Genomic DNA, 27562 nt, shown 5'->3' with positions numbered 1-27562 from the left:
CGCCGCGTGCTTTTTGCGCGCCACCAGGGAGGGCGTGGCCGCGGAGGGGGCGTGGCTAAACGGGGGCGTGGCCAATGGGCGGGGGTGGTTGGGTGGGGGCGTGGTCAAGGGGGCGTGGTCAAGGGGGGCGTGGCCAATGGGAGCGCGCGGATTGGCGGCGGGCGCGCGGGACGGTTGAGCCGGGGGCGCGCGTGATGGCGGCGGCAGCGGGTAAGGGGGGGGGGGGGGGACCGGGACCGGGACCGGGGAGGGGGGGGGTCCCGGTATGGGAGGGGGTGTTCCGGTAAGCGGGGGGGGAGCGTCACGGTGCGGGGGGGGGCTCGGTAACGGGGGTGTCACGGTACGGGGGGGTGTCACGGTGGGGTGGGGGGGCTCCGGTGTGGGAGGGGAGGGTGCCGGTATGGGGGTGTCACGGTGAGTGCATGGGGGGGGCCTCCGGTACGCAGGGGGTGTCCCGGTGCAGGGAGAGGGAGGTCCCAGTGCGGGAGGGGTCGTCCCGGTAAGGGGGCGGTCCTGGGGCGGGGAGCGGGCTCGGGACGGGGGTGTCCCGGTGGGGTGGGGGGGCTCCGGTCTGGGAAGGGGGGATGCCGGTACGGAGGAGGGGGTGTCCCGGTGTGTGCATGGGGGACTTTGGCACGGAGGGGGTACCTCAGTACCGGGGGTGTCACGGTACGGGGGGAGGTCTCGATGTGGAAGGGGGGTCCCGGTACGGGGGGGTCCCGGTGCCGGTGCCCAGGCAGCGCGTCCCGCAGCGTGGCAGAGCCCCTACCTGAACATCTTCAAGCATTTCCGCGTGGAGGAGTGGAAGCGCTCCGCCAAGGAGGGGGACGTCACCGCCTGCCTGGTAACGGGGGGACACCGGGGGGGGGACAGCCCTTGTCCTGGGTGTAAGCTCTGGGCACCCCCCCCCCAGCATCCACTCCCCCGGTTCCCGCAGGACAAGAGGCTGAAGGGGACCGTGTACCGCATCCGGGGCTCCGTCCCCGCCTGCAACTACCTGCAGCTGCCCCGCACGGGGACGCAGTCGCTGGGGCTGCGGGGCCGCTACCTCTACCTGCTCTTCAGGCCCCTGCCCCGCAAACACTTCGTGGTGCACCTGGACGTGGCCACCCAGGTGCGTGAGCCCAGCCCGGCGGTGCCATCCTGCACGGGGACCCCAGAGCCGGCACCTCCAGGGGGGTGTAGGAAAGCTGGGAGGGGTCTTCGGCAGTAGGTGTGGTGCGTAGGATGAAGGGGAAGGGTTTTAAGGTAAAAGGGGGAGATTTAGGTGAGATGGTGGGAGAGAATTGTTAACTCAGAGGGTGGTGAGGTCCTGGTGCAGGCTGCCCAGAGGAGCTGGGAGCCCCAAACCTGGCGGTGCGCAAGGGTGGAAGGGGTCATGCCCATGGCAGGGGTTGGGACCAGCTGGGCACCACGGTCCCTGCTAACACAAACCCCTCTGTGATCTTCGGTGCACTCGAGTGCAGCTGGTCCTCAGCATCACAGGTGGGGGACCTTGGCCTGAGGCTTCTCCTGTCCTTGTGACACCTCTGGGTCCCTCCTCTCAGCCTCGGAGGGGACAGGGGACGTGGCTCATGTGCCTGGGGGATGCTCTGCTTGGCAGCACGTCCCGGCCGAAGCCACCAGGGTGACCGAGCGCTGCCCGTGTCCGTTCTCAGGAGAACCAGGTGGTGCGCATCTCCTTCTCCAACCTCTTCAAGGAGTTCAAATCCACAGCCACGTGGCTCCAGTTCCCCTTCGTGTGCGCAGCGGCCAAAGGCTCGCTGGACGAGAGCACAGCCAGGGCTTCCAGGCGAGGTAAGGAGCTGGGGTCGGGCTGGAGAGACGCAGCCGAAGCGAATGGTGAGTGCAGGAGCCAGCTGGATGGGCGTCAGGAGGGCGAGCACCCCGGTGGTGTGGGTGCAGTGTCCTGGCCAGGAGCCCCTTGCACAGCATCAGGCTGGGTGTGTGGGCGCAGGGCAGCGAGGCTGTCTGTCTGTCTGTCCGTCCCAGAGCCCAGTGCTGTGTCCGTCCCAGAGCCGTGAGATGAGTTCTCTGGTCTCTTCTCCAGATCTGGTGGGGGCAGCCCCTGCTAACGTGCGCTGGACCTGCCTGATGCTCGATCTCCACGACATCCTCTCCATGTACCTCAACCGGCGCTACAGCCACCTGAAGAGCATCAAGCTCTGCTCCAACCTGCTGGTGAGAAACGTCTGCACCAGCGACTTGGTGTTTGACCCAGGTGAGGAGCGGAGACTCTGGGGTGGTGTCTCTGTGGTTTTAACCAAGCCTGGATGTGCCCCGTAGTTTTTAAAGCTGCCTTTAGAGATGTGATTGCTGTAGGGCAATTAGCCCTGATCAGGCAGTTTAAATTCTTAGCCTGTGAGCATGGGAGTGAGTCTGTATCAAAGCTAGGCTGACTTCAGTGGTGAGAGGAAGGGGAAGGGACAAAACGCCAGGTGTGGTGTTAGCAGGTCCATGTGCACTGCCAACTGCAGCCTCACAACCTCTCTGAAGGAAAGCGTCATCTTGTTTTCTAGCTGGAAAAACGAGGGATTCGAGAAAAGCTAAATACCTTACCAAGGTTAGAGGTTTTCTGGGGAAAAAAGGTGTTAGCAAGGCTTGCTTCTCCTAGGCCCATGCGTTTATCTGTCCAAAGAGCCTGTGGTTTTTGTCTCTGGTATCTGGAAATCTTCCAACGCTTTTTGAAATCACCTGCTTAATGTGAACAGAGTTACTTCAGTTAAAACATTTGTATCTAACTTTTTTCTGCGCTGGAAACCTTCCCAAACTTACTGGTCTGCTGAAAGAATTTACAGATGCTGCATGCCGTGAAAGAGGCTCTTGGAATTTCTTATGTCACGAAGACATTCTTGAAATTACAAATGCATCAAGGAAGCAAGACAAGAAAATCAGAACAGAGCCCTAGCACAAATCACATGAAACTATGGAAAATAATAGAAAACTTAAGCAAATTTTGGGCCTGGGGGACTCATAACTGGATACCAGGTGTTAATGCTCTTACGTTGTCCTTGGAAGTTGAGAGTTTCAGGAATATTCCCACACAAAGGTGTCTTTGTTACAGACCTTGCTTCAGTTCTAATCTTTGTTTTTTGAAGTCCTCAAAGAGGGCAGCCGTGTGTCCTACTGGAAACGCATCATTTCAGCCGGCTCCACAGGCCTTGGAGAATTTCATCTTCTTGTCTTCCTGCCTCTAGGTGTGACTTTCTCCGAGGCCCGACAAGCCAACCTGGCCGGCCACGGCGTCTCTCCCATGCCTCGGGAAATGGCCTTCCCTGTGCCCAAGGGGGAGAAGTGGCACGACCACTACGACTACATCAGGTACTTGTGGCACCGCCAGAGCTTTCACACCTCTCTTCAGGGAGCACAGTTAAGGAGTGACAGAGTTAAGGACTGACAGATTTATACAGACTTGAGGCTCTAGTCGAAACGTTTTGGTTGCCCCAGCTCTGGTGCTTAGAGGTTGTTAGTAAGTCTGCCCTAAATTGCTGAGTGCTGATATTTTGGGGCAGGAAAAATGCCCCCAGGGTGCTCCCTGAGGTTGGTGTTAACACCAGTCCTCTCTCTCAGCAGTCTCTTGCTGGATCTGCCTCAGGTGAACTCAAATGTTTCTTCCGTGCATCCTGTTCCAAAGGAGCGCTTCAACCCCTGGCTAATTAAAGGGTGCTCACGGTGGCTGCTGATCTCTGTGTGTATGTGTGCAGAGGCCTGGTTACATGGTGTCCTTCTCTGATTTTGCTCAGGTTCCCATCCGAAGGGTCCAAGCTGCCGTACGACTCCATCCAGAAGAGCTGCTCCAGTCCTGCAGCAGGTGGGAATGCCGGGGGCAGCAGCTGAGGCCATGCCAGCCCCGGGTGTTTGCTCGAGCAGCGTGCTGCTGGCCTCTGTCCAGAGCCCTTTGTGGGATCCGTGCTGGGAGAACTTCTCCCAGAGGCTTAGAGGCACCTGAGGGGCTCAGCGTTTCACCCTGAGAACTGGCATGGGTCAGCTGAAGCACCCACGCTTGTTTGGAAGTGCCGGGGAGTTTTAGGAGGTGGCTGGAGCAAAGATGTTTCTTGGCTGTGAAATATGGTTAATTTTAAACAAGCTTTTGTAGACTCCTCTTGTAGAGCCATTGAGAAAACAGCCCCCGGTCTCCTGGGGTTGAAGTCCTTTCCCTTCTCCCTCCCAACCTAAGGCAGCAAATCTGCAGCGTGTTTTCTGTTCAGTATCTGTTGTAACAGATGTAGTTCCAGGCAGAGTGCAATCAGGGGACTCTCAGGGATTTTTCAGTTCATCCCCACACCTTCCTAGGCTCCAGCAGGAGCTGAGTGATGTGGCTGTTGGTTTCCTTCCTGCAGGAGCAGGTAGCTAACAGGCCAGAGGCTTTCCAAAAGAGTCCAGCCCTTTGTTCTTGTCCTCCAGGTGGCCAACCCTCGGAGGACCCCGTCTGCCACCTGCCCCAGCCGGTGACACTCACCAAAGCCGTCCGTGACCGACTGTCCCTCATCCACCAGATCACCAGTCCCAGAGCTGTAAGTGTGCCCTGGAGGGAGGGTGTGACTTCTGCCTTCCTGCCTCACGTGGGGTTTTCCCTTCGTCTTCTCTTCTAGTTCCTTTATTCAGGCTGTAGAAGCTGCTTTTTGTCTTCCGCAGCCTAATTTGGGCAGGGTTTGTTGAGCACAGCCCCGCAGCGAGTGCCTTGGTGGTTCCGTGTGGCGTAGCACAGAGCAGGGACGGGATCAATGCCAAGTGCTTCATGATCTCTAGACATCTATCCCTGTGTCAGTGGAGTACTTTTGTCTTCAAATTGAACATAGGAGACGAGGACTGGAGACTAAAGAGCTTGCTGGGGTGCCCCCAGGGAGCGGAGCAGCACTGGGGTGGGGATTGCTGGGCCTGCAGGCAGCTGCCCTCGCCGTGATCGCACCTTCCCCACTGGTGTTCAGGCTCTCAAGCTCTTGATGGGCTTCTGGGGAGGGGAAAAGCACCCGGGAGTGACACCAGTGTCTCCCTGTCTCTGCAGTGGGTGTAAGGCTGGAGGGCTGGTCCCTGTCTGAGCCTCTGCCCTTTACAGGTGCCACCCCGGTGTCCTGCAGTTACAAGAAGCATCCCCGAGGTTCACCTGGAAGCCCCAGGACCTCTGAGAGCCGTGCGTGCTGGCGACCAGGAGGCAGAGAAGAACTCGGGGCAGTGCCCGGCAGTCAGCGACGGCAGCATCCACGTGTACGCGCACCGCAGGAGCGAGCGAGCCGCCCGCACCACCCATGGGGGCTCAGAGGAGGTGGGCTCAGCTTTGTACTCAACCCTCTGCGTCCTGTCCGGGTGGTTGTGGCTCTCATAAGTGCTTCCCCCAGCTCTGCTCTGGTGGAGACTTTGCTCACAGGATGGTTTTGTCAAGGAGAGGGGGCTTGGGGCAAGGCTCTTGCTTGCTGCGTGTGTAAGGGCTCCTCCGCAGCCACGTCCCCAGTGTCTGTCCCTCTGATCTGCCCCCTGCTGCTTGCTCCATCTCCCAGGGCTGTGCCGAGCATGGGGACCCCCTCGGCGCCCTCCCACACCTCCTGGGGATGGTTTCAGGGCTGCCGAAGGCTCACTTGAGCAAGTGGCATGGGGACACTTGTGTCTGATGGTTTTGAGCCCAGCAGAGGGAACACAAGCTTCAGGCTGGAGTTTCGGTTAATGCTACAGAATACTTCTGCTGGCATTATTTTTTCTGACCGGCAGTTCTTTCCTCTCGGGTGTTACACGACTTGAAAGAGGGACCCAGTGTTTGGGCGCACTGACATTAAGCTGGTTGTGTGTTTGATGATTTGCCCAGGATGCGTCCAGGAAGGGCCCTGGAGCAGACGTGCTGGCCAGCAGGAGAGCTGCTCACTGCAGGGTAAGACCAGGAGCCATCCTGCAGCAGCAGCCTGCTTTTGGGGTGTTTTGGGGACGTGGAGGGGGCTGGCTGGAACCCCCTTGGAGTGGGAGAACTTTTCAAAGCTGGGAAATCTCAGCTCCTTCCTTTCTTCTGGATTTGGCTTCTATGTTAAATAAAAGCCATCCCCTTACTGGGGGAGAAACCAACGCTGTGTTTGTTTTAGAGAGAACCAGTAAATGGGGGTGGAGGGCTATGGCAGAGCAGCTGGCGAGCTGGCCCTGCTCTCGGGGTGACTCTGCTGTCTTGTTTTTCAGAGTTTCTTACCAGATCCAATCCTGAGGCTGAGAAAGATAATCGGCTTCGGAGGTGGCAGCACCAAATGTGTCAGTAACTTGGGCAGTTTTGCAAGTTTATCTGTAATCACGTGTTGGTTTTTCAGAGGTGTGGAGGGCAGACACGTGCCACGCTTTTGGTACGTTTTTGCTGGGGAGAATTGCTCTGTAACAAACGGGCACGAGCCTATGATTGTGCATGGGAACTATTGCTACAGTGCTGAATCAGAAATCAGGGGGCCTTTCAGATCTCCTGGCTTCTGCAAGCAGGGAAGCGTTTTGGATTGTTAATGATAAAGAAAGGGTCTTTTTGGTTCGTCCAGTTCGAGGCTCTGCCAAGAACATTTTCTTCCATATATTGGCTGTGCATGTTTTAGACATGATTTGTATGGTAAATCAGCTGAATTAACTTGGCTGTCAGCGGGGCTCCTCGTTTTCCCTTGCAAGATAGAAGCCTACTTGTTGCATGGCACAGCAGTCCTCTCCCCTGCACACGGGCAGCAGATCTCCAAACCTGTGGATTTAAGAATTTTCTGGGTGCAGCCCAGGGTCACCTCTGTGCCATCTCATCAGCCCTCTTATTTTTGTCTCGGTCCTGCAGGCGCTGTGGACTAAGGACAACTCCGCAGTGGTGTACCCGTGCCACGCTGTTATAGTAACCCTGCAGATTCAGACCGGGGAGCAGAGATTCTTCACCGGCCACACAGACAAGGTAGATGTAACTCCTTACGAAGGCGTACGGCCGTGCTGTGCCCGTGCCCGAGGTGCAGGCACCTCCCTGCTGCTCCTCTCCCAGCTCTCCAACCCACTGCATCCCGCAGGTGTCGGCGCTGGCGTTCAACGGGAGCAGCACCTTGCTGGCTTCGGCACAGGCTGGCCCCCTGAGCCTGCTGCGCCTCTGGGACTTCCCCGGGGGCAGCTGCCTGTCGATGTTCAAAGCCCACATGCAGGTGCTCCTGTCCCTGAGGTAGGTTTCGGCCCTGGGGAGGTGCGTGAGGGCAGAGGGGATGCGCGCAGGGGTGCGTTCAGGCGTGCCAGGTGTCGCAGCGTGGCAGCTTTTCCGTGCTATTAGTGCGTGATAAAGCAGGGGTGAATTACAGCTCTCCCTCAGCTGCCTGTGCTTGTCACTGAGACCTGCTGGCAGCTGGCCCAGCACGGCTGACATGCTGCCAGCTCCTGGGCTCATCCCTCGGGACCTACTGTCTCCTTGTTGAGATGCGTTTGGGGTGCGAGGTGCTGTGTCTCACCTGGTGTCCTGTTCTTGCAGTTTTTCCTACAGCGGAGCCGTTCTCTGTGGTGTTGGAAAGGATGGGCATGGGAAAACGGTGAGAACTAAAACTTATCTATTTATTTTTTTTCCGTTTTCTCTGCCCTGCCAAGCAAGTGACAGGAGAGGATTTCCCTCAGATCAGTCAAACCACTGCTGTGTGCTCGCTGTCTCCCAGCCACCAGCCCAGCCAGCACAGTTCTCCTTGTGCCCTGCGGGGATCGCTGCAGCCTAATGCACGGCATCGCCTGGCATCGCTGCAGCAGTTCCAGCCCACCCAGCTGAGGGTGACGCGTGCTTGTGTGGCATTTCGAGCTGGAAGGCTTGCAAGCACGTAGTGGAGGGATGGAAGTTCAAATGGGAGATTTGGCACCGACTGGAGCCCAAAACCCGTTTTTTTATAGCATCAGGGGCGAGCAGGCAGATGCGGGGTTTAATCCTTCCCTTCAGGGCTCCAGCACCGCGTGCTGGAAGGGATGCTGGGCACCGAAGCTGCCACCCACTGATGTAGCTAGGGGATGACGCAGATCCCACACATAGTAGTCAAAAATAAAATTGTTTTTTGGGACTCAGGGTTTTACTTGATCAGTGCAACTGTTTTCATCCAGTAATCCCTTATTGACAACTACCAGCAATTAGCTGTGCCATCACTAACTGCCTACAGCCTGCAGGAAAAAAACAAACAGCCACAGGACTGCTCCAGTTTTTTCACAGCGTGAGGCAGAGCTCTGCGAACCGGGTGGGAGCTGGAGAGGGGAAATCAATGCGCTGAAAGCGGCACGGGGGGCTGGAAGCAGGCTGGGAGGGGCTGTGGGGATGGCCAGGAGCACTTTTGGGGTGGCACATCGGTCGTTCTTAGCCTCGGAGGCCGTGCTGGGTTCATTTCTAACGCTGCTCTGAGAGCAGAGAGCTAAATCACCCGCCTGTCCTTGCTGATCATCCCCGTTCCTTTGGGGGTGCCCCACCACAAGGACTGACAGACTCGGAGAGAAGGCCTGCAGAGGGCACCCCACGAGGTGAGGGGGAGCTCTGAGTGTACCCCGAGATCACAGGGGCATTGCCAGACAGTTACAGGCTCACAACCCCAGGACCTGTAACTGGGAGCCAGACGAATAGACTGTTGAGCACTTTGAACAGTCCCAACCCTCCATATGTGAAGTTTGTGGGTTTTCTTCACTCCTTCCATTCCATTATCGGTACTTCGTGCCCAAAGCAGTCTCCAGGACGTGCAGCTGTTTGGGATGAGGATCCCCCTTGCTGCCAAGGTTTCCGTGTTTCAGCCCGGTGCCGTGCTGTCCTTTTCCTTCAGGTGGTGGTGGTGTGGAACACTGCCCAGGTGACCTGTGGCGGAGACGTGGTCGTGCTGGCCAAAGCGCACACGGGTGTGGACATCCAGACCTTGAAGATTGCTTTTTTTGACGACACCAGGTAGGGTGCCAAGGGGCCAAAACGGACAGCCCCGGTTCTGGCACGGCTGGGGGCGGCTCGTGGTGCTGCAGGAGCAGGGGGCTGCTGGTGCCACTCCTGCTTTTGGCCCCCGCTGTCAGCACCCACCTTTGGCACGAGTCCCCTGCCGTCCCTAAGCCCTGTTTTGCGTGACAGGATGGTTTTGTGTGGCAGGATGGTGTCGTGCGGCCGGGACAACGTGAGGCTGTGGCGGGTGCGGAGCGGAGCGCTGCGCTCGTGCCCCGTCAACCTGGGCGAGTACCATGCCCTTGAGTTCACCGACCTGGCCTTCGAGGAGGGGCACTCGGCCGAGCGGGAGCCGGAGGACCGCACACTGTAAGGGGCTGCTGGGCTCCCCCCTCGCCCATCCTCGGGCCGCCCTGCAGGGACAGGGCTCCGTTGAGGCTCTCTGGCCTTTTCCTTATTCCATTTGGCGTTTCAAAGGGGCAGAAAATCAGATGGGAAGCTCCGACTTGCTGTCCTGGCTGCAGATTTATGGGGCGGCTCATGGGAAGGCACCTTGGGCACCCAGTTGACCTGGGGGGGGGTCTTTTTCCTTTTCAGCTTTGTCTGCAGCAAGAGCGGCCACGTCTTGGAGGTGGACTACAAGCACGTCTGCATCAGGAGCGCGCGGCGGCTCCTGCCCTCGCAGCAGCAGGACCAGCAGGGCGGAGGGGCAGGTAGGGCTCTGGCAGGGAGGAGAGGGGTAAGGGGCAGCTCGGCTGTCATCGGGGGCAGAGGGGAATTCAAACAACCCCCTGGTAAATTAAACCAGCCGCTTACCCCCTGCTAAGGATTATTTGGGGGTTGGTTAGGTCACCGCTGGCTATTTTCCTCTTAAGCAGTGCAAATAGTTGTACTTAGGACAGCAAAGTATCATTTTAAGAACAAATTTCAGCATTTTAAGCGCTGATTGCAGTTTCAGAGGAACACTGCTTTTAGAAGCATGAAACAAGGTCTTAATTTGCTGATGGGAATCTTAATGCAGAGATGTTTAAAAAAAAAAAAAAAGCAGAGAAGATCAATGAAAAGATGAATTTGGGGATTTTTTCATTATTCAGCCTGTATGAAGTGTTCGGGAAAGCTTTGATGCTGTATACGAAGTAGTTCAGCTTTCAGCTTGTCCATTAATTTTAACAGCAGGAAGAATTCACTTTCAAGTGTGACTGCTCGATCTCAAAACTTGGTGCGTGTTTTGCTTCGGCAAATTGAGCTAATTAATCTCGAGCATGCCCCTTTGAGAAGCATGTAACTCCAGTTCCCACTTCGTGGGTGAGAAAACAACAAAGAGGAGATGAAACCGTGTCCCTGGGTGTCTCCGTGGTGGCAGTGCTGGCTGTCTTCAGTCCTTCGACTGATAGACTTCATACCAGAATCTAAAAATCAGTCACTTTCCCAGTTTCTGTAGTTGTGTTATCCTCACTTGTTCTTCTCTCCCACTTCTCGCTACCCCGCAGGGAGGATTTGTGGCACAGGAATGAAACAGTTTTGTGTCTCAGACAGTTTACCCAGGACATCCCTTACCACGAGATCCCATTCACACCAGAAGTGTGAATTTCTGAGTCCTAAGAAGAGGTGGCTGGGACCCGAGGCAGCCTCTGCAGCCACTGGCAGTGGGATTTCTGGCTGCTGGAGCAAGTTGGAGCCAGCTCTTGGGTGGGGGGACCATGAGCTTGAGTTCTTGTGTTTCTGCCGGTGTACAATGTGTTGTTTTTTGGGGTTTCAGGTCCTGGGATCGCTATAAACAGTATCAGCATCTCCTCAGCCTTCTGTGCCACGGGTTCAGAAGACGGCTACCTGCGGCTGTGGCCGCTGGACTTTTCGGCTGTTGTCTTAGAGGCGGGTGAGTAGAGCTGGGGCTGAGCCTTCTGAACTCCACATCCACGTCAACCAGCTGCTGAGAAGCAAAGCCTCTGCTCTGATGTCCCCAAAAGTAACTGTTGTGAATGAGGGCATTTTTCATGCCTGCTGTCTTTAGAGAGGACTGTCTTGGGAGTATTTTACATCAATGACAATTTATTCACGTTCATTTTTCTAACTCCTGGGCAAGAGGCAGGAGAGCCGGGGTGAGAACAGGCAGTCCATCTTGATTTCTGTGCCCTTGTACCTACAGCTCATCTGTCCGTGGAAAAATTAGGGGAGAAGTCAAGCGGTTCTTCACTCTATTTGAAACAGTCATCATAACAGCCGAGCTCAGGGACTTCTAGAAAGGGCACAGACTAATTTGTCACTGGACTCAAACCTGCAGACACTCAATCTTGAGGTCGTGCGGGATGCTCACTCCCGTGTGCACTTCTTTCCCATACATGAATTTGGATCTGTGGCTGTGCTCCAGGTGCTGCTGCTCCTTTCCCAGGGCTGTGTGCTGACTGCTGTGTCTTTCCCCAGAGCACGAGGCGCCGGTGACTTCTGTCTGCATCAGTCCAGACAGCCACAAAGTCTTGTGCACAACCACGGCTGGGAACCTGGGCTACCTGGATATAGAGTCCCGGGACTACAGCACCCTCATGCGCTCTCACGAGGACTCCATTTCGGCGTTCTCGGTGGAGGGAGTTTGGAAGCAGATGGCAACAGTGTCTCGGGATAACACCATCCGAGTCTGGGACCTCGTGTCCATGCAGCAGGTGGGTGAGATGCGAGTCGTTAGATATCTCATTTATTAATAGTCTCTTCAGTCTCTCTGTAGCTGAGTTATCAAAGTTCCACAGTTCAAGAGCCCTGAAATGATCTCCCTGAAGCTTGGGGTGCGCCTGGGGCAAGGAATCCTTCTGAAGTCTGGAGTTGGGAGAGTTTTTGCTTAATGCATAATTTGGTCTTAGACTCTGAAGGTGGTGTTAAACAAAATGGGATGATGTATTTTCTTTTCCTTCATCATGTGTATATTGCTTTTAACACAAAGCATAACACCCGGGGGCTTTATCTAAATGACTGAAGACCCAGGACTTCACTGGGCTTTGGGAGCAACTGGGAAGGGTGAGATTTCTGTTTGCAGGACACGTGGTGGAGGTCTGAGGCTGCCTTGTGGCTGCCAGGTACAGCTTCACCCAGCTTCGTGCCTGTGTTATGTCCCTTCCCCGCAGCTGTATGACTTCACGGCTGCAGATGAGATGCCGTGTGCTGTGGCCTTTCACCCTACCCAGCGGATCCTTGCCTGTGGCTTTGGCAACGGGATGGTGCGGACCTTCAGCTTGGCAGCCTCCGATCTGCTGGTGGAGCACAAGTAAGTGTTTGCAGCGGGAGTTGCACCCGTGCAAGAGCTAGAGCAATATCTGTGCAGTGGGAGAAGTACTTTCCTTGGGCTGGAGTCCTCACGTCCCAGCTGAGTGGCTTTCAAGCAGAGATGGCCTTTGCACGTTAGACTTCCACCACTCAAAACCTTGGCACACCAAGCTAGGAGGGCTTTGGGGGGGGGGATTTCCCAGCTGACAGTAGGAAAGGGGCTCTCCTAGAGATCAGCTGAACAGGGAGCTCTTGTGAGACTTGGCATGGGAAGTGGAGGATGCTCCAAAGGGAGCTGGTCCCATGCAGGGACAGCTGGAGTGCTGCACTGGCTTTTTCCAAAAACTCGGAGTGCTGGTTCTTCTGCTGCAGGTGTGAACGTGGTGCTTGTCCCTGGTTGTTTTGTTCTCCTGGGTCCTTCACTCTGTTCCCATTGTTGCTACTCTTTTTTTTTGTGGCTCTTCTCCACGCTTTTCAATTTTTCTGCCTCCTTGCAGGCAGCACCGCACTGTGATTACTGGACTGACTTTTTCTCCAGATGGCAACTTCATGTTCAGCTCCTGTTTGCAGGGAACTCTGGCTCTTTACAGCTCTGTGGTGCCAAAAAGCCATGTCTTGAGAGTCCTGGGTAAGCCTTTGGAGTTGTGGGTTTCATGCAAGGTTCAGATGTGCAGGCTGCAGCTGATTTCTATAGTTCCTAGTTAAAGCTTCTTGTAATGTTAAAAAATAAACAGTAAAATCAATTTTATTGCTTGCTCCGCTCTCCTTGAAAGCACCACACATTCAGTCAGGCTAAGAGCCACGTCTCTAGACCTTGCCTTTGAGGTGGTTTACTGTGTGGTGTGGATTTTGCAGACAGAGTAGCTTCTTCCACAACAGAGGTTGCTCCTTTCTCAGGCCAGAGTGTTAACCCAAAGCTGATGCAGAGGCAGGAGGAGCTGCAGGCAGCAGCACCATCACGGAGCGAGCTGCCTGCAGCGTGATCTTGGCTCTTCTTATCCCTCTCTTGCTGTGGCCCTCAGGTAACGTGGTGGCCCGGGATGCTGGGAGCAGCCCGGATGCTTTGGCTGTCAGCGGGGACAGCCGTCTCCTGGCCTTCGTGGGGCCCTCCAAGTACGTCGTGACCGTGATGGAGGCCTCCTCGCTCGATGAGGTACCCGGCGGGGTCCCCGCCTTCCCCGGGGGCGGGCAGGGGAGGAAATTCCCCCAGACTGGATGAGATGAGCAACCCCTGAGGCTTCTCCAGGGTGGTTTTTCAGTAGCTCCTCGTTTCACAGCTGCTGAGGGTGGACATCAGCATCCTCGAGTTGAACAGTACAGCCTTGGACACTGCAGTGAGAGTCTGCTTTGCTCCTGTGCCACGAGGCGAGCTCCTGGTGTCCACGTCTTCCAATAAAATCCTTGTGCTTGATGCAAAAACGGGACGACTGGTGCGAGAGGTAGGGCGTTATGAAATTCACGTGCTGAGGCCTCACCTCAGGAGGGGCTTTGACATTTCATGTTGCTTTGGGCAGCTAAATGAGAGAAGAGCTCATGCTGGAGTTCACAGGCTTCCAAGAAAATCATGAGTGATGCACATGTAGCTATCCTGGTGTGGTCATGCTCAGGGTGAGCCTGAGCTCATCCTTGTTTTCCTTGCCTCTCTTGTCTTCTTCTTGGCTTCCTTGTCTCGCTCTTGCCTTCTTGCTGAACCATAAGGACGTGAACCTGTCTCTGCACTGCAGTGGGCTGGTGCTGTGGGACTAGTTACCTGTCTCATGGGAGAGCAGGTGAAATACCCAAATGGCCAACCTGAGTTTTGAGATCGGGCTGTGTCATAGTGGATCTGTCCGGATCACGGTATGTTCAGTGGTTCTGTGATCCTCACGCTCCTGGAGAAGGACTAGGAAACTAGCACACCCCTTTCTTGGGAATGTTGGGCATCTCTGCCTCCTGTTTTAAACTTCACCAGAGGCCAAAAGGATTCCTCTCATCTCCATCCAACAGACCTGAGGCTTCTTGTTGCTCAGGCAGTGTTTAACTTGCTGATAGCGAGAGCTGGCTTGGTTAATGCTGCTGGTGCTGTGTCTTGTCCTCAGGTGTCTCCTGTGCACAAGGTGTCCTGCTCTTCCTTGGCACTAAGCAAGGATGCCAGGTACCTGCTCACTGCTGGCGACAAGGTTATCAAAGTGTGGGACTATCAGATGCGCTTCGATATCAACTTCCAGGTACTGCACACACGGGGAGGGAAGCAGCTTGGCATTGCCCTGACCTGTCAAATAAAGCATTTCTCAATCCCTGGAGAAAAAAATAGCAGGTAGCCTCTGGGTGGCTTGGCTCATTGTCCCCAGTCCCGGTTTGCCCAGCAGCTGAGGAACACAGCCCTGTTCCCATGTGTAAGGTGGTAGGGCCGTGCACTGAGTGCAGGCTGGGACTGTCCAAACACTGCACCTAGCGAGAGCCTGTGCAAAGGACAGAGGTAGCTGTAACCTCTCTGCTAGGCACAGAGCCATGCACAGAAGGAAACGGCTTGCTCAGGGTTTCAGAGGTGTTGAGAGCTGGGATGAGAGCCTGGGGGCTTTCATCTCCTGCTCGTTTCTCCGGATCAGCGCATTTAAGCCCAAACATAGGTTTGGGCACTGCAGGTGTGGTGCTGGCCTCTGTGCTGAGCCTCTGCTGGGGAGCGTAGACAGCAGCTTCCTTCCCTGGGTGTCCAGGAACCACAGCGTGCAGCCCGGAGTCCTGCCGGGCAGGCGCGTGATGGAGCTCAGGACGTGCTCTCTCCCAGGTATACATCGGCCACTCGGAGCCGGTGCGCCAGGTGGCTTTCACCCCGGACCAGCGGCACGTCATCAGCGTCGGAGATGCCATCTTCCTCTGGGATTTCATGGCTCTGCCTGTGGAGAGGTCGCCCCCAGCCCTGTAAGTGCAGCGTTGCCTCCCCTGCCTCCCCTCCTCTCCGTCCCCTCGCGGTGTAACACCGGGCTCGTTGCCTTCCCAGGGCTCGTTCCTCCGAGTCTTCTCCGCTGCCAGGAGCAGGTGAGTGAGTTTGCTCCCTCCCGTCAGTTGCTGTGGGCTGCAGCTCTTCCAGAGCTGCTGTTCATGGCACGGGGTTGGGGTTGGGCTGTGGATTTTTGGTTCCTTCCCTCAGGGGGGTAGTCAGACAGCAGGGGCTAACCAGCTAATGAGCCCCATTGGCAGTCTCCGGTTAATTGGCACCTCTCAGTGGGGGTCTGCCAAGGAGGGGCCGTTCTGAGCAGGGCAGCTCTGGGTTTCCTGGTAGGTTGTTCAGCTTTTGCCTTCTGTCTTTCCTTGCCTCCTGACTCCGTCTCTTCTGTCTTGCTCCCTGGACTCACCGTTTCCCCTGTCTGTCTGTCCCTCCCTTTCTTGAATGGCAGCGGAGAGGTGGCTCCTGCGTGGGAGGAAGCTGGAGAATGAGCTTGGAGGCATCACCGTCAGTCACCCTGGGAGGACAAAGGGATTTAAGTGAGGAAGGGAGTTACGCAAAATGTTTTCTTTTCACAGAAAAGAGCTCTGAAAAGCTGAAGGATGCCTCTGATATACCTCGTCAGACAATTCCTCTTCCGTTGTTGTCCTCCCCACCGTGTCTGGATGTCAGCTCTGTCCACCTAGCAGGATGTCAAAGTAAGAGGAACTGATTATAGGAGAGGGTGAAGTTGAGCTTGTTTTAGGACTAACTCCTTGCCTAGTTCACCAGCATCCTGTCTGTGCCCCTCATCCCCTTTCTGCAGACTGACAGACCAGTCTGTAATTTCCTTCTCCTAACTTGGTCAAATCCAGCCAGAGGTGTTGCGGTGCAGCACTGCTTCATCCTCTGCTCTGCTCCGTACGCTAAGCTGCTGGCACAGCTTCGTGAAGGCTGTGGTAAACACCTTGTTGGACATAACCAGCAGGAAACGTCTGCTTTGCCCTCCACCCTACCAGATGGGCTGTTACACAGAGCAAGAGAATGACACTGCCAGAAATCAAAGGCTGGCTCTCGCAAGAAGCGGTCCTGAAGGACGCAGCTGGCTCTGTCCTTCCACTGCTTTGTTTTTATTCTTCAGGTATTTTCTCAGAGTCGGACAGAGAGGAGGAAGCCTGTTTGCCAGGCAGCAGCAGGCTGGTGGCGAATGGAGACAAAGACACCTCGGTCCTCGTGGTGGAACCGGGCAGGAGCGAGGAGCTTGTCGTGAGGCCCAAAGTGAGGAGGGAGAGCTCGAGGTCTCCCGGACAGTCAGCACGTGGTAAATGAGGGCTGGTCCCATCTTCTATGGGGCACAGCGTGTGCAGGCCTGCGTGGCAGCTTGGGCTGTTCTTGAAAAATACAGATCGCTATAAATATGGTGCAGGCAGGCCCCAGGCAGCGCTCAGCACAGCAGTGGCCAGCCAGGCTGGGTGTGTGCAGGAAGAGTCAAGGGGAGCTCCTGCTGGTCCCCAGGACCACTCGTTTTTCTGGCTCTTTCCCTGCTGCTGCTTCTAGGCAAGGCAGAAGCCCCTCTTCAGCTTGTAGCCAATATCATCTCTAAGTAGCACATTCTATTGAACCGTGCTGAAATTAAAGCTCCCGATGTCTCTATTAATAGACGCACAGCCTCGAAGCTGCAGCAGTTTGTGGCGAGCAGCCAGCAGCACGCAGCTGCCAGCGCTCAGCCCCAGGCAGGGTTTGTTGGAAAGCTTCAACCTAAAAATGTGCCTCTGCTACTCCGGTTCGAGAGCTCTTTCTAGCAGCGTGGCTTATGCTTTCGCAGCGATGCCCAGAACGCACGGCGTGGATGCCTTTAGGCTGTTTGGAGCACGGCTGAGTGGGCTGACTGGGGAGATGGATTTTCTTCTTTTGCTCCTGGAAAGCTGGCGCTTTTCATACAGCCAGTCACTTGGTCACGTAGGAGCACGTGCGAGTGACTCTGCGGTCTGCTTGTTGCCTCTCCCATGTGCTTGTGTGTATGCACACGTAGTGTGTGAACAGACAGCAAGCCACAGCATAGCTGCTGATCCCAAAGCGTTCCCTGAGCAGCGTCACATAGGCACCGTCTTCTTCTTTGTGTGGCAGAACCCAGAAAGGAGACCAAAAGTCCCCAGTCCCAATGCAACATCCGCCCAGATTCCTACCGGCATTTCACTCCTCGCTTTAAGGCATCGGCGCTCCCCCAGGTGAGAATTGTGCTGGTGCTGGTTACCTGGGCAGGTGAAGAACCGGCATTTTGGGGCTGGGGTAGGTGGCTTTTCAAAACCGTTTCCATTTTTTGGTTCTTTGGACGAAAGCAATTTGTGAAATGCACCCTCGGGCCTGATGTCCAGTTCGAAACCCTTAACATTAGTCCGCCTTTCTCCTCCACACGCAGCTCTTTCCAGACTAGCAAAAAGTGAGTTATTCTCCATTCTTTTTCTGTTCAGCAAATCTGCATAAATTTTTATTCAAAGGCAATGGAAATGGCATGTGCTATTGAAAGTGAAAGACGAGTGAGCAATGGAGTGATTCATCACGCACACATATTTGTGAGCAGATGCGTTGGCAAAGCAGGCTGGGGAAGGCAATCCATCGAGTGTAGTGAAGGTAGTTAAGGCACAGCTCTCTCTCTGTTAATAAACAGAGCAATAATAAAACAGAAACTTAACTCAACCTTTCCCTAAGCTCTGCTGTTCACAGTGGTGGGAGAAAAGCTACGTTCAGCTTGCACCATCAGTTCTCTCTCCTGTCCCCACACCTGGCAGCGCTTTTTCCCTCATTGTCTTCCTGCTCCAACCTCCACATCACCGAGTCAGCAAAACCCGTTGAGCTCTTGCCCAGCAGGATTAGCAGCTGCTCATCAGATGGGCAGTTGCTGCCAGCCTGTTTTGTGTCCCATCTCAAAGCATCCGTGCCTGGTTTTGTTGCTGCGGTTTCTCTTTTGTACGTGTAAGCGTGCGCTTTCTGATTGACCCCTTGATGTGTTGGACTTGAACTTTGAGCACTGGCATGAACCTGTGAGCGTTGTGTGTGTGAGTTACGTGTGTGTGTGCTTGCACGCGTGCTTTTCTTATATGGGTTTTGACTGTACCTGCCCAGGCCATCCTCCCAGAGCTTGATTTAAGCCCATGTCTGTTTTTCTTGCAGAGTTTCGTATCTCCTCCAGCTGGCAACGAGCTCTTGAAGCTGAAAGCAGTGATCGGCTACAATGGGAACGGCAGAGGGAACATGGTGTGGAACCCGGACACAGGTACACGGGGAGGGCTGAGGAGGGGTGGGAGGGCTGTGAGCCCTCGCTGTCTGCAGGCACACGCTGAGCCCAAGTCAGGTCTAGCTGTTGGGTGAGGATCTTTGCTTTAGCATAGCGCTGCTCTGTGTTTGTAAAACCCAGTAACCCTTCTGTGCTGCTGGTGAACATTAGTTGATACAGGCAGCCCCAGGCTTTTGTTGCTGAGTGGATAGAAGAGGAGGAAGGGCTGTCCCAGGGTCCATCTCACCTCCTTTCTCCAAGCTGGAGTGATGCCCATCAGCTTTGCTTTGCTCAGGGCAGGGGAAATGAGATTTGTCTTACTCCATCCTCAGCCCGATGGGAAGGATGCTGCAGAGGCCATGTACCAGGGTCAGCTTTTACGTATCACTGAAAAAAATAATTTTACTGCACTGTGATGTGAGTTACGGCGGGTGAAGCCTTTACAGGAAACCATCCCATCTCCTCATTCTCTGCTAGGCTTCTTTGCCTACACCTGCGGCTGCGTCATCGTGGTTGAGGACCTGCACTCGGGGCTGCAGAATCACTGGCTTGGCCACACAGAGGAGATCTCTACACTCGCCGTCAGCCACGATGCCCAGGTAGGAGAGGCTTCTGCTTGCCCAGGACTGTGTTTTTTTTTTTTTCCTGTGTCACTTTGGGCTAAAGGAATGTCACCAGCTAAAATCCCAGTTGCCTGTTCCTCCTTCTGAGTGCTGCGTGGAGACCTGGGGTTATGGAAATAAAATCAGTGGGTTCTGAGCCTGGCTATTCCTTGGGCTGTCTCAGCTTGACTGTGAAGGCTGCGCCCTGCCACCACTCCCTCCTCCTGCCAAGTGACAGTCGTTCTTGCAGAATTTTCCATTTGCCAGCTGCATGACTTTAATTTGGGTCTAATAGTTCCTAAGACTAATGAAATGTTCTCTAATTACTTACCAAGGTCTCTATGACAACATTTTGTTCTGTTAGGTTCTCGCCTCTGCCTCGGGAAGGAGGAATGGAGAGTCCCATTGTCAAATCTGCATCTGGAACATCCAGGATGGGGTCTGCACAACGAGTCTGTTCCACCACAAGACACAAGTGCAAGCCATGGCATACTCTCGGGACGACAGGTTCCTTGCTACCCTAGGTGAGTCCACCTGCACCCTGGAACAGACAGCACATGGGAGGAGGGTGCTGTAAGTGGTACCCGTGAGATGCCCACCAGGCTCGTGGGTCTGCCCAGCAGCTGCTGCTCGGTAGCCTTGGCACTGGATGGCATTTTCACAATGAAGTGGACAGGATGCCTAGCAAACAGGACGGTGGATCACATGGCGTGTAAATCTGCTGGTGATCTCCCCAGGTGGCCTTGGGAGTGACCATGAGCAGAGGTGCTCTTTGCAAGTGAGCGTGTTGCCAGGGCGCTGTCAGCAGTGTTTCGAGGGCAAACATGAGCCCTGTGTGTCCCAGCCACAGGCATGAACTTGCCCCAGCTCCCATTCAGTTCCTTCTCATTGCCCAGTGAGCTTGTTTTTCTTGAAGTTGCAGCTTTCTTCTCCCAGCTGACTAGTGCTTGCTCAGGCTGTGTAAATAGTTTGCAGTTACTATATATAGTATCCAAAGGGAAATGCTTTCTTCTGGACTTCTTATTGTTACTTAGCTGGAATTGCACAGAAGTAGCCAGGCTTCAAACTGGGAGCCTCCTGCCAGGCGGCGATGCCAGCACAAGATGGACGCTCAAGCTGTCTGTTTTGTTTAGGCAGGGGACATTTAAAGGACAAATATGCAATTAGTAAGTTCTTGTTTTTGCAAGAGAGGACCTGTGGAGCAGGCAACACATTTGCTCTGGGCTGGTGAGTCTGCCCTTGGAAAAAAAAAAAGCAAGCTTTGCTAAAGAGAAAGAGAGCTTTGTGCTCTCACAGAGCAGCGTGGGAGAGGAGCCCTTCTCCAGCTCCTTCCTGGGCTGCGGAGAAGGAAAAAGCTGAAAGTCTGCTCTGAGCTGTGGGGTCTGGGCAAGGCCGATGAGGCAGCTGCTCTCCTGGCTGTCTGGGGGCTGGGGATGCTTGCCATCACCGAGGCCGGTGTCTTCTGCAGCCACCCAGGGTGCAGAAACAGCAGAAAAACAGCTCTGCGTGCTCAGTTCCCCACCACGCCAGCCATCAGCTGGTCTGAACGTTGGCTGCAGCCCGAGCTGCAGGTCCAGATGTGCTGCAACCTCCAGCACCAAGCGTTGGGGCTGTTCTACCCAGCCTCAGCTCGGGTGGCGATCCATCACGTCGTGCAGCTTTGGCTGCCCCTGAAGCACTTCCTTGGGCTTTTGCTGAGCGTGCAAGGAGGAGGCTGTTTGCAGCAGTTGTCTTTGAACAACTGGATAACGGGGGGACAAAGTTGACACGAGCGTGCAGTGTGTGCTCGTGACCTCTGTGAAGAAACGCTGAGGCTGCAGAATTCCCTCCTACTGCTTTCATGTTCTACCTAGGGGACTACAACGACCAAACCATTGCTCTGTGGAATGCCTACACTTACGAGCTCCTGTCGTCAACTTGTATCTCGGAGCCAGTCCACGAGGTGGCTTTTAGTCCTTTTTCTCACCGAGAAATGGCCTGTGTGGGGACAGGAGCGGTGACGTTTTGGCTGTTGGAGCAGCGGGGGGCTGACATCAATCTCAAGGTAAATCTTTTTTTTTTTTTCTTTTGAAATTGACGTTCATTATCTCTGACGTCTTTCCCAAGCCCTAGCAAGTGAGACGGAGGCTCTGCCCCCACAGTTCTGCCAGAGCTGATGATTTCTCTTAGCGAGAGTGTGATGTTGGCTGCCCATGAGCAGCTTTCAGTTGTATTTGATGCAGCAACAGAATTAAGTGGGGGTGGGAGGAGTTGTTTTGTTTTTTTCCTTGCAGGTAAGCTCCGTGCTCTCTGTGACCTTCCTGTTTTCTGTGTCCTGGCAGGTTCATCGGGCCCCTGCGCCAGCCGTTTTGGGGCCGGTGGAGCTGACCTCCCTCTGTTACGGTGCCGACACCCTCCTTTACTGTGGGACCAACTCGGGCCAGGTCTGTGTGTGGGACACGGAGACCAATCGCTGCTTCATGACGTGGGAGGCCGATGACGGCGAGATCGGTGGGTGCAAATACCCCAGGCGTCTGTCAGGGCTGTAATAAATTTTGTGGGAATTTTGGCAATGAGCAGCAATGAGCTCAGAGGCCTCTGATTTCAGCTCTGCTCAGAAACCCGATGTGGATATGAGCCGTGGGGGGTGGCAACGGGTCTGCTGCCCGCGTTTGTTAGACCCACGCTGCCCTGCTGGGATGAAACGATGGCCTGGCCCCCAGGAGCACGCCCGGGGTGAGGGCTGAGAGCAGAGGGGGGTTACTCACGGGGTGCCCCTTTCTCCCCCAGGGGTGCTGCTGTGCCGGCACAGCAGGCTGCTGAGCGGCAGCAACACGAAGCGCATCCGCCTCTGGGCGGTGGCGGCCGTGCGGGAGCTGAGGCTGAAAGGTCCCGAGGCCAGGTAGGAGGTCGTGGCACAAACACCCCTGCTCTGCTCGCACCCACCTCGTGCCGTGCCCCTGAGGGGCTCTCCTCCTCGCCTGGCAGCTCCAGGACCTGGCTGAGAGGTGGCTTCTCAGGGACACGTCAGCTCTGCCCGCGGCCGTGCTGCTCTCGGTGCTCTTCACCCTCAGCTTTTCCTCTCCATCCCGGTCCTGCTGATTCTTTCTGCCTGGATCTTTTTCCTGGATTCTCCTGCTGGAAATGGATGCCTGAAGTTTGTGTCAGCAACGTGGAGAAACTGGATATTCTTTAAAACTTAAATTTTAAAATTCTTTAAAAGAATGAGTGAAAACATATCGCTTTTGTTTCTTCTCGTGCTACTGCATCCCTTTGTTTTCTTTCTTTCCTATACTCGATGGTTTCAGTGCAGGAGCCCCTCGCTGAACAATTGAGATGCAAAGCCACGCCTGGGCTTATTAGAAAATTGCACTGAGAGGAGGCAGCGTCTGCTCCAGCAGCTGAGCTGGTCCCTCTTGGATCCTCCTTTCCTCCAGATCTCGCTCGGTCATGCTAGAACACGAGATTACCCTTGATGGGACAATCACCAGTGCAGCCTTCGATGACTCGTTAGAAATGGGAATCGTGGGCACCACAGCGGGAACGCTCTGGTACATCAATTGGGCGGAGAGCACGAGCATCCGGCTGATCAGCGGCCACAAGAACAAGGTTGGAGGGGCTGGGAGAGGGTGGTTGGGGCTAGGAGGGGCTGGTTTGGCTTTGCTCCAAGCACGTGTGTGCTGCAGAAGTGCTCCATGGTCTGGCCATGAGAGGGGTCACAGAGCCACAGGGCTTCCTGGTGCCAATGGGACACCACAGAGGAGCCTAGGGGTAACTGCACCAGGCAGGCAAACATCAAGAAACCCGAGCTCAGCTGCTCTAACCTTAGGTTTTTGACGGCCTCAGCCTGTGAGTAACTGCAGGTCATTCTGGTGCCGTGCAAGAAGGCAGCTCCAGGGTCAATGCTGAGTGCTGCAACTGCTGGAAGCAGGCTGTTGGTGAGCTGGACACCCATACTGCAGAAAGTTTGCTTTGCCTGAAATAAATTAAAAAAAAAAAAAGGGTACAAAGGATGACTTTTGAACTCTGCTGCTGCTTCGGTGTGCTTCTGTGCTACAGAAAAAAGGTTTCAGATGGTAGAAGAGAAGGTGTTGTACTTAGACCTTTACTGCAGAGTGCCTGGTTCCAGCTTTGTGGTTAGGTTTGCTGCTTTCCATTGCAAGCCTCGTTGTCAGCCCAAGATTTCTTTTTAGCATAAAAATAAAGCCACCCTCCTTCCTTTATGTCTGGGGCTTCTCGCCTGGTCTTTCCTGTGAGAGGAGTCCTGGGGGATGAGAGGTGCAGATGTGCTTTAGGCTGCAGCGTTTTTGGGGCCCCTGTTTCCCATCTCCTTTCTTGCTGCAGGTGAACGAAGTGTCCTTCAGTCCCGATGAGACTCACTGTGCCACGTGTGGGGAGGATGGCAGCGTGAGGATCTGGTCCCTGGGCAGCATGGAGCTGGTGGTACAGTTTCAAGTGCTGAACCAGGTAATGGTTTGTGGCGCATCGATCTTTTCGTCTTGGTAGAGGGCACAGTCACCACCTGGCATTGCAAGGACTGCTGTGTCCTCGTGGAGCAGCCTAAAGCTGGAGAAATACCTGGAGGTGGAGCTTTCAGTGCATTTAGTGCGTACGGTCCCACTGTTTTCCTGTCATCAGGTCTCTGCCCTGGTTTCTTTTCCAGAGCTGCCAGTGCCTGGCCTGGAAGCCTCATTCCATCGTTGCATGGGAAGCTGAGAGCCAGCACGTGGTGGCAGGGTACAGCGATGGCACCATGCGCGTGTTCAGCATTTCCAGGACAGAGATGGAGCTGAAAATGCACCCCCATGCCACTGCGCTGACGGCGATCGCCTACTCCACAGACGGTGAGGTTCCCTGTTGTAACAGGGGGGAGATGCTGCTTTGGGGAGCAGTGAAGTCTCCTACAAGACGTGTCTTGTTCCCTTCCCTCCTCTGGCTGCAGGAGAAATGATCTTATCGGGGGGCAAGGACGGGCTCGTGGCTGTCAGCAGCCCTCGCACAGGAATGACCATCCGTGTCCTCGCTGACCACAAGGGCTCCCCGATCACTGTCCTGCAGTGCACCAGGAAGCAGGTGGGACCTTCCTTCCCCTCTCTGCCCGCTGCTGTGCGGGAGCAAGTCCCCCGTGTGGCACTGCACAGCCATGAGGAGGGGCAGCAGCACGGCTGGGTCGGTCGGCCCTTCTCTTTCCTCGTTGTGCCCACCACCCCCAGTAACCCCCCGTAACTTTTGTTAGGTTTTTCTAGGGATAACTTCACCAGGGAGAAGCCACAAGCACTGCAGGAGCAATCCTGAGCCAGTCTGTGCCTGTGGGGGGGACTTTTGGTGGTTTTTGTCGACACCCCGTGCACAGATGTGATGTGTGCCTGCACAGAACAGCTGGAGCTGGGAGCGTTCAGACCCCTGCGTGTGGCCCATGCCCCCGATAACAGCCTCAGGGCGATTTCCCCGCTTCACTCCTTTGCAGCCTGACCTTGTGCACGTAGCTGGCTCTTTGTACAGTTCCTCTGTGAAGCTGGAAGGCTCAGATATGCAACAGCGGGATGTTTTTAGCATCTCCTTCGTCTTTCTCTTCATGGAGAGCCTTTTTTTTTTTCCTTTGTGCAACTTCCTGAGATGAGAGTAATTTTGCCTTTAAAGTCTGGGCTGCAAAGCTGCTTTTCCTGGTAATTATAAGTTTTAGGTGAAGGATGTGGTTAGAAGACGTACCTGCATGCAGTCCCCTGGGAGATGTGCAGGTGCAGAGGATGTCCAGAAATCTGTCGCTCAGGCCAGCCGCTCGCTCCTCTTCTGCCGGGGTGCTCAGCCCAGGGCATGCTGCTGGCTCTGGAAACACCGCTTCCTTGTCCTATTTTATTGTGATAAATGCCTTTAAGCACTGCTCAAATGAGAGAATCCCGGAGGTTAATCCCGGCGTTAATCCCCTGTGTTCCCATGAACTCTCGCCCTCTGCTACTTCTTGCTGGCGGCTTTCTGTGAAGCTCCAGTGCTGCAGGAGTCGTAACGTTGCTTTTATCTTCTGTAGTACCACGAGTTTGGGGTGGAAGGAGGTGAGCTCTGGCTGGCCACCAGCTCCGACCGTCGGGTCAGCGTCTGGGCCTCCGACTGGCTGAAGGACAAGTGTGAGCTCCTCGACTGGCTCAGCTTCCCTGCTCCTGCCAGCCCGGAGGTGAGCACGGCGCTCGCCAGCTCCTGTCCCCACCTTGGCACCGTGCAGCCCCGTCCCTTCAGCACTCTCCCCATCTGTAAACAGGGTGTGAGGCATCCTAATCCCCTCCGAATTCATGTGAGACTGTCAGCACAGTCTGATGGGTTTTACAGGTGTTGTAAAGTTTTTGGTTTCAGCCACCCCGGAGGGGAGGGATGCCTCTGAGTGGGACAGGTGCCGACAGCGAGTGTGCTTAGCAAAATCACCTTCCTGGGTTCTCTGCTGCTGGGAGAACTTGCTAATGCACCTTCGAGGGTGTAGACAGGCAGCGTGAACCAAGTGGCACTGCCTAACCCCCGGGAAGTACTGACACTAAGCACGAGGAGACAAAAAAATACTTTTACGAAGAGCTGATACTCCTGTGCTATGCAAAACAGAGCGCAGCCAGGAGTCGGCACAGTCAGCACAGAAGAGAGACCTAATTCTGGGCACACTGCTGACTGATGCTCCCAACAAGCGTGAATATCCTGAGCCAGAAGCCCGGTGCCTGCTAACAGAGCCAAACACACCTGCTCCGGCCCTGAGTGCCTGTGAGACTGTGCAGAACGCTTTGGCTGCAGAGCAGCTGTGGGATTTGGGCAGCAGGACATCTGTGTCCCAGTGCAGTGTCTACTGGACACGAAACAACCTCCCGTGCACGTGATATCAGCCTGCAGAAGGAAGCTGGGTCTTTTTGGGGGACGAGTGGTCGTGCCTCAGCCCCAAACACCAGCTGGGCTGTCAGAGTGGATGTGGGAAGGACTGACCTTGCATCCAGTGCTAAATATCTATCTTCTGGGCCTTTTTGCTTGCGCTGAAACCAATCCATGACCCAGTCCCACCTCCATGCCCACGCAGGAATAATGCCCTGGTGGAAATTCAGCCTGCTGACCCCAGTGCGTCCTGCTTCTGTGGCAGTAACCAGCCTGCTGCAGGTTTCCATGGCAGTGTGGGGTTGCTCCTTGCTTCTTTGAAGTGAGCACGGCTGAGACGGCAACGCAAGGAGGAGGAAACAGCCTCCACCACAAGAATTTCCCAGTGCTCGTACAGCTGCAGCCCAAGGGCTGCTGTCCCTGTCCCTCTGTGCTCTCCTTTGCTCCCCGTTGTCTTGGCCTCACTGTTGTTCCTTCTGGTTTCCCCTACCAGGGTCTCAGCAGCCTCCCACCCAGCCTGGCTGCTTTCTGCCCTTGGGAGCACGGTACCCTGGTCTACGTTGGCTTTGGGATGCAGAAGGAAGCCTTGTTTTACAGCCTGCACAAGAAACAGGTACTTTTGGCACCCCCACGTGCTGTGCCAGGGCAGCATAGGCACTGCTCTGCTGTTGTGTGGCCGTGTTAAATGAGACAGAGGGGAGGCAGCACTGCCCTTCTCCCTCACGAGACCCACAGGCCAAGCTGGTGGCTTGGGGACGAGCCCCTATATCCACGAGGGGAGAGCAGGACCCCCTCTTAACCCAAATATCAGCCTCAGAGCAGCCTCCCCTCCTGCTAAGCAGGGCGCAGAGAGGAGCGCTGCGAATAAATCCAACCCTGAGGGTGTGAGGTGGGTTGGGGAAAGCAGCTGCAGGGCCCTGTCCCTGCCTCTGGGCTCGCTGCTGCTGCTTTTGGAGGAGAGGGCAGTTGCCTCCAGGACCACTAAAGGTCTCTGAATTGTGTCTCCTGGGAAGTGGAAGTGCCTTTGGCAGCTTTTTGAGAGAGGCCGTGTATCTGCGAGCCTCCCTGTTGAGCAGGAGCCCTGCACCCTCCTAAAGGTGTCCCTTGAGCACTGTTCTGCTCCCTGCTTGTCCCTGAGGCGTTGCTGTGCTTCTCTTGCTGGAGCGCAGGTGGTCGAGAAGATCTCCTTGCCCTACTTCGCCACCTCGCTGAGCCTGTCCCCAGCAGCTCGCTTCATGGCCGTTGGCTTCAGCGGTGAGTAGCGGAGGATGCCCCTTAGCAGCATCCCCCCGTTCCCTGCTTGTTGTCCCTATGCCCATGGGGATGTCCCCTGCCTGCTGTGACCCCCTCCTGTCCCCACAGAGCGCCTCCTCCGCCTGCAGCCCTGCCCCGCGGGCACCCCGCAGGACTACGGGGGCCACGACGACGCCGTCCACCTCTGCCGCTTCGCCCCCGCCGGCCGCCGCCTGCTCACGGCCTCGCACAGCACCCTGCTCGTCTGGGACCTGGGGGGCGGCTGAGGGACAACAGTGACGAGGGACAACCATGAGGGACAACCGTGACAAGAGACATGTCCCATGAGGGACAACCATGACAAGAGACATCCATGAGGGGACCTCAGCGGTTGCTGAGGGACAACTGTGACAAGGGACAACCATGAGGGACAACCATGACAGGGGACAACCACCATGAGGGACAACCACGGCCCCTGGTCTCGCTTAGGGCCACCGGTGGCCATATGGGGCCCGGTACCGGCCCCATCTCCACCCCATGAGCCCCCCGCGCTGCGTTTTGGGGCGGTTTCGCCTTTATTTGTCACTTTTCCTTTCACAATAAACCACCTCCGCGCCACCTCA

At 55.5% G+C, this 27562-nt stretch overlaps 1 protein-coding gene across 2 annotated transcripts; it reads left to right on the top strand.

The window, feature by feature from the left end:
* On the top strand, nt 1-27562 carry WDR90 (WD repeat domain 90). Of its 2 annotated transcripts, XM_038187140.2 has the most exons (43): nt 14-210; nt 753-844; nt 938-1114; nt 1659-1797; nt 2051-2221; nt 3198-3321; nt 3744-3811; nt 4405-4514; nt 5057-5263; nt 5798-5860; nt 6157-6225; nt 6776-6886; nt 6996-7141; nt 7442-7499; nt 8751-8869; nt 9062-9223; nt 9452-9567; nt 10614-10730; nt 11276-11511; nt 11968-12107; nt 12604-12734; nt 13129-13259; nt 13384-13545; nt 14185-14313; nt 14874-15007; nt 15087-15124; nt 15611-15730; nt 16153-16332; nt 17139-17239; nt 18183-18285; nt 18763-18884; nt 19252-19411; nt 20741-20931; nt 21209-21377; nt 21657-21768; nt 22304-22475; nt 23211-23333; nt 23530-23710; nt 23809-23939; nt 24892-25035; nt 26200-26319; nt 26876-26960; nt 27069-27562. In XM_038187140.2, exons 1-43 carry the CDS (start codon nt 75-77, stop codon nt 27224-27226), a joined length of 5658 nt encoding a protein of 1885 aa, XP_038043068.2. In that variant the 5' UTR covers nt 14-74; the 3' UTR covers nt 27227-27562. The 2 variants fall into 2 exon arrangements, with proteins under 2 accessions (XP_071880118.1, XP_038043068.2); XM_072024017.1 differs by lacking the exons at nt 22304-22475; nt 23211-23333; nt 23530-23710; ... (3 more) ...; nt 26876-26960; nt 27069-27562 and adding an exon at nt 21855-22275 and having other exon boundaries at nt 1-210.

Source organism: Anas platyrhynchos, chromosome 15 (assembly GCF_047663525.1).
Source record: "Anas platyrhynchos isolate ZD024472 breed Pekin duck chromosome 15, IASCAAS_PekinDuck_T2T, whole genome shotgun sequence".
Classification (NCBI taxonomy): domain Eukaryota; kingdom Metazoa; phylum Chordata; class Aves; order Anseriformes; family Anatidae; genus Anas; species Anas platyrhynchos.
This window is presented reverse-complemented; position numbering and strand designations above follow the sequence as displayed.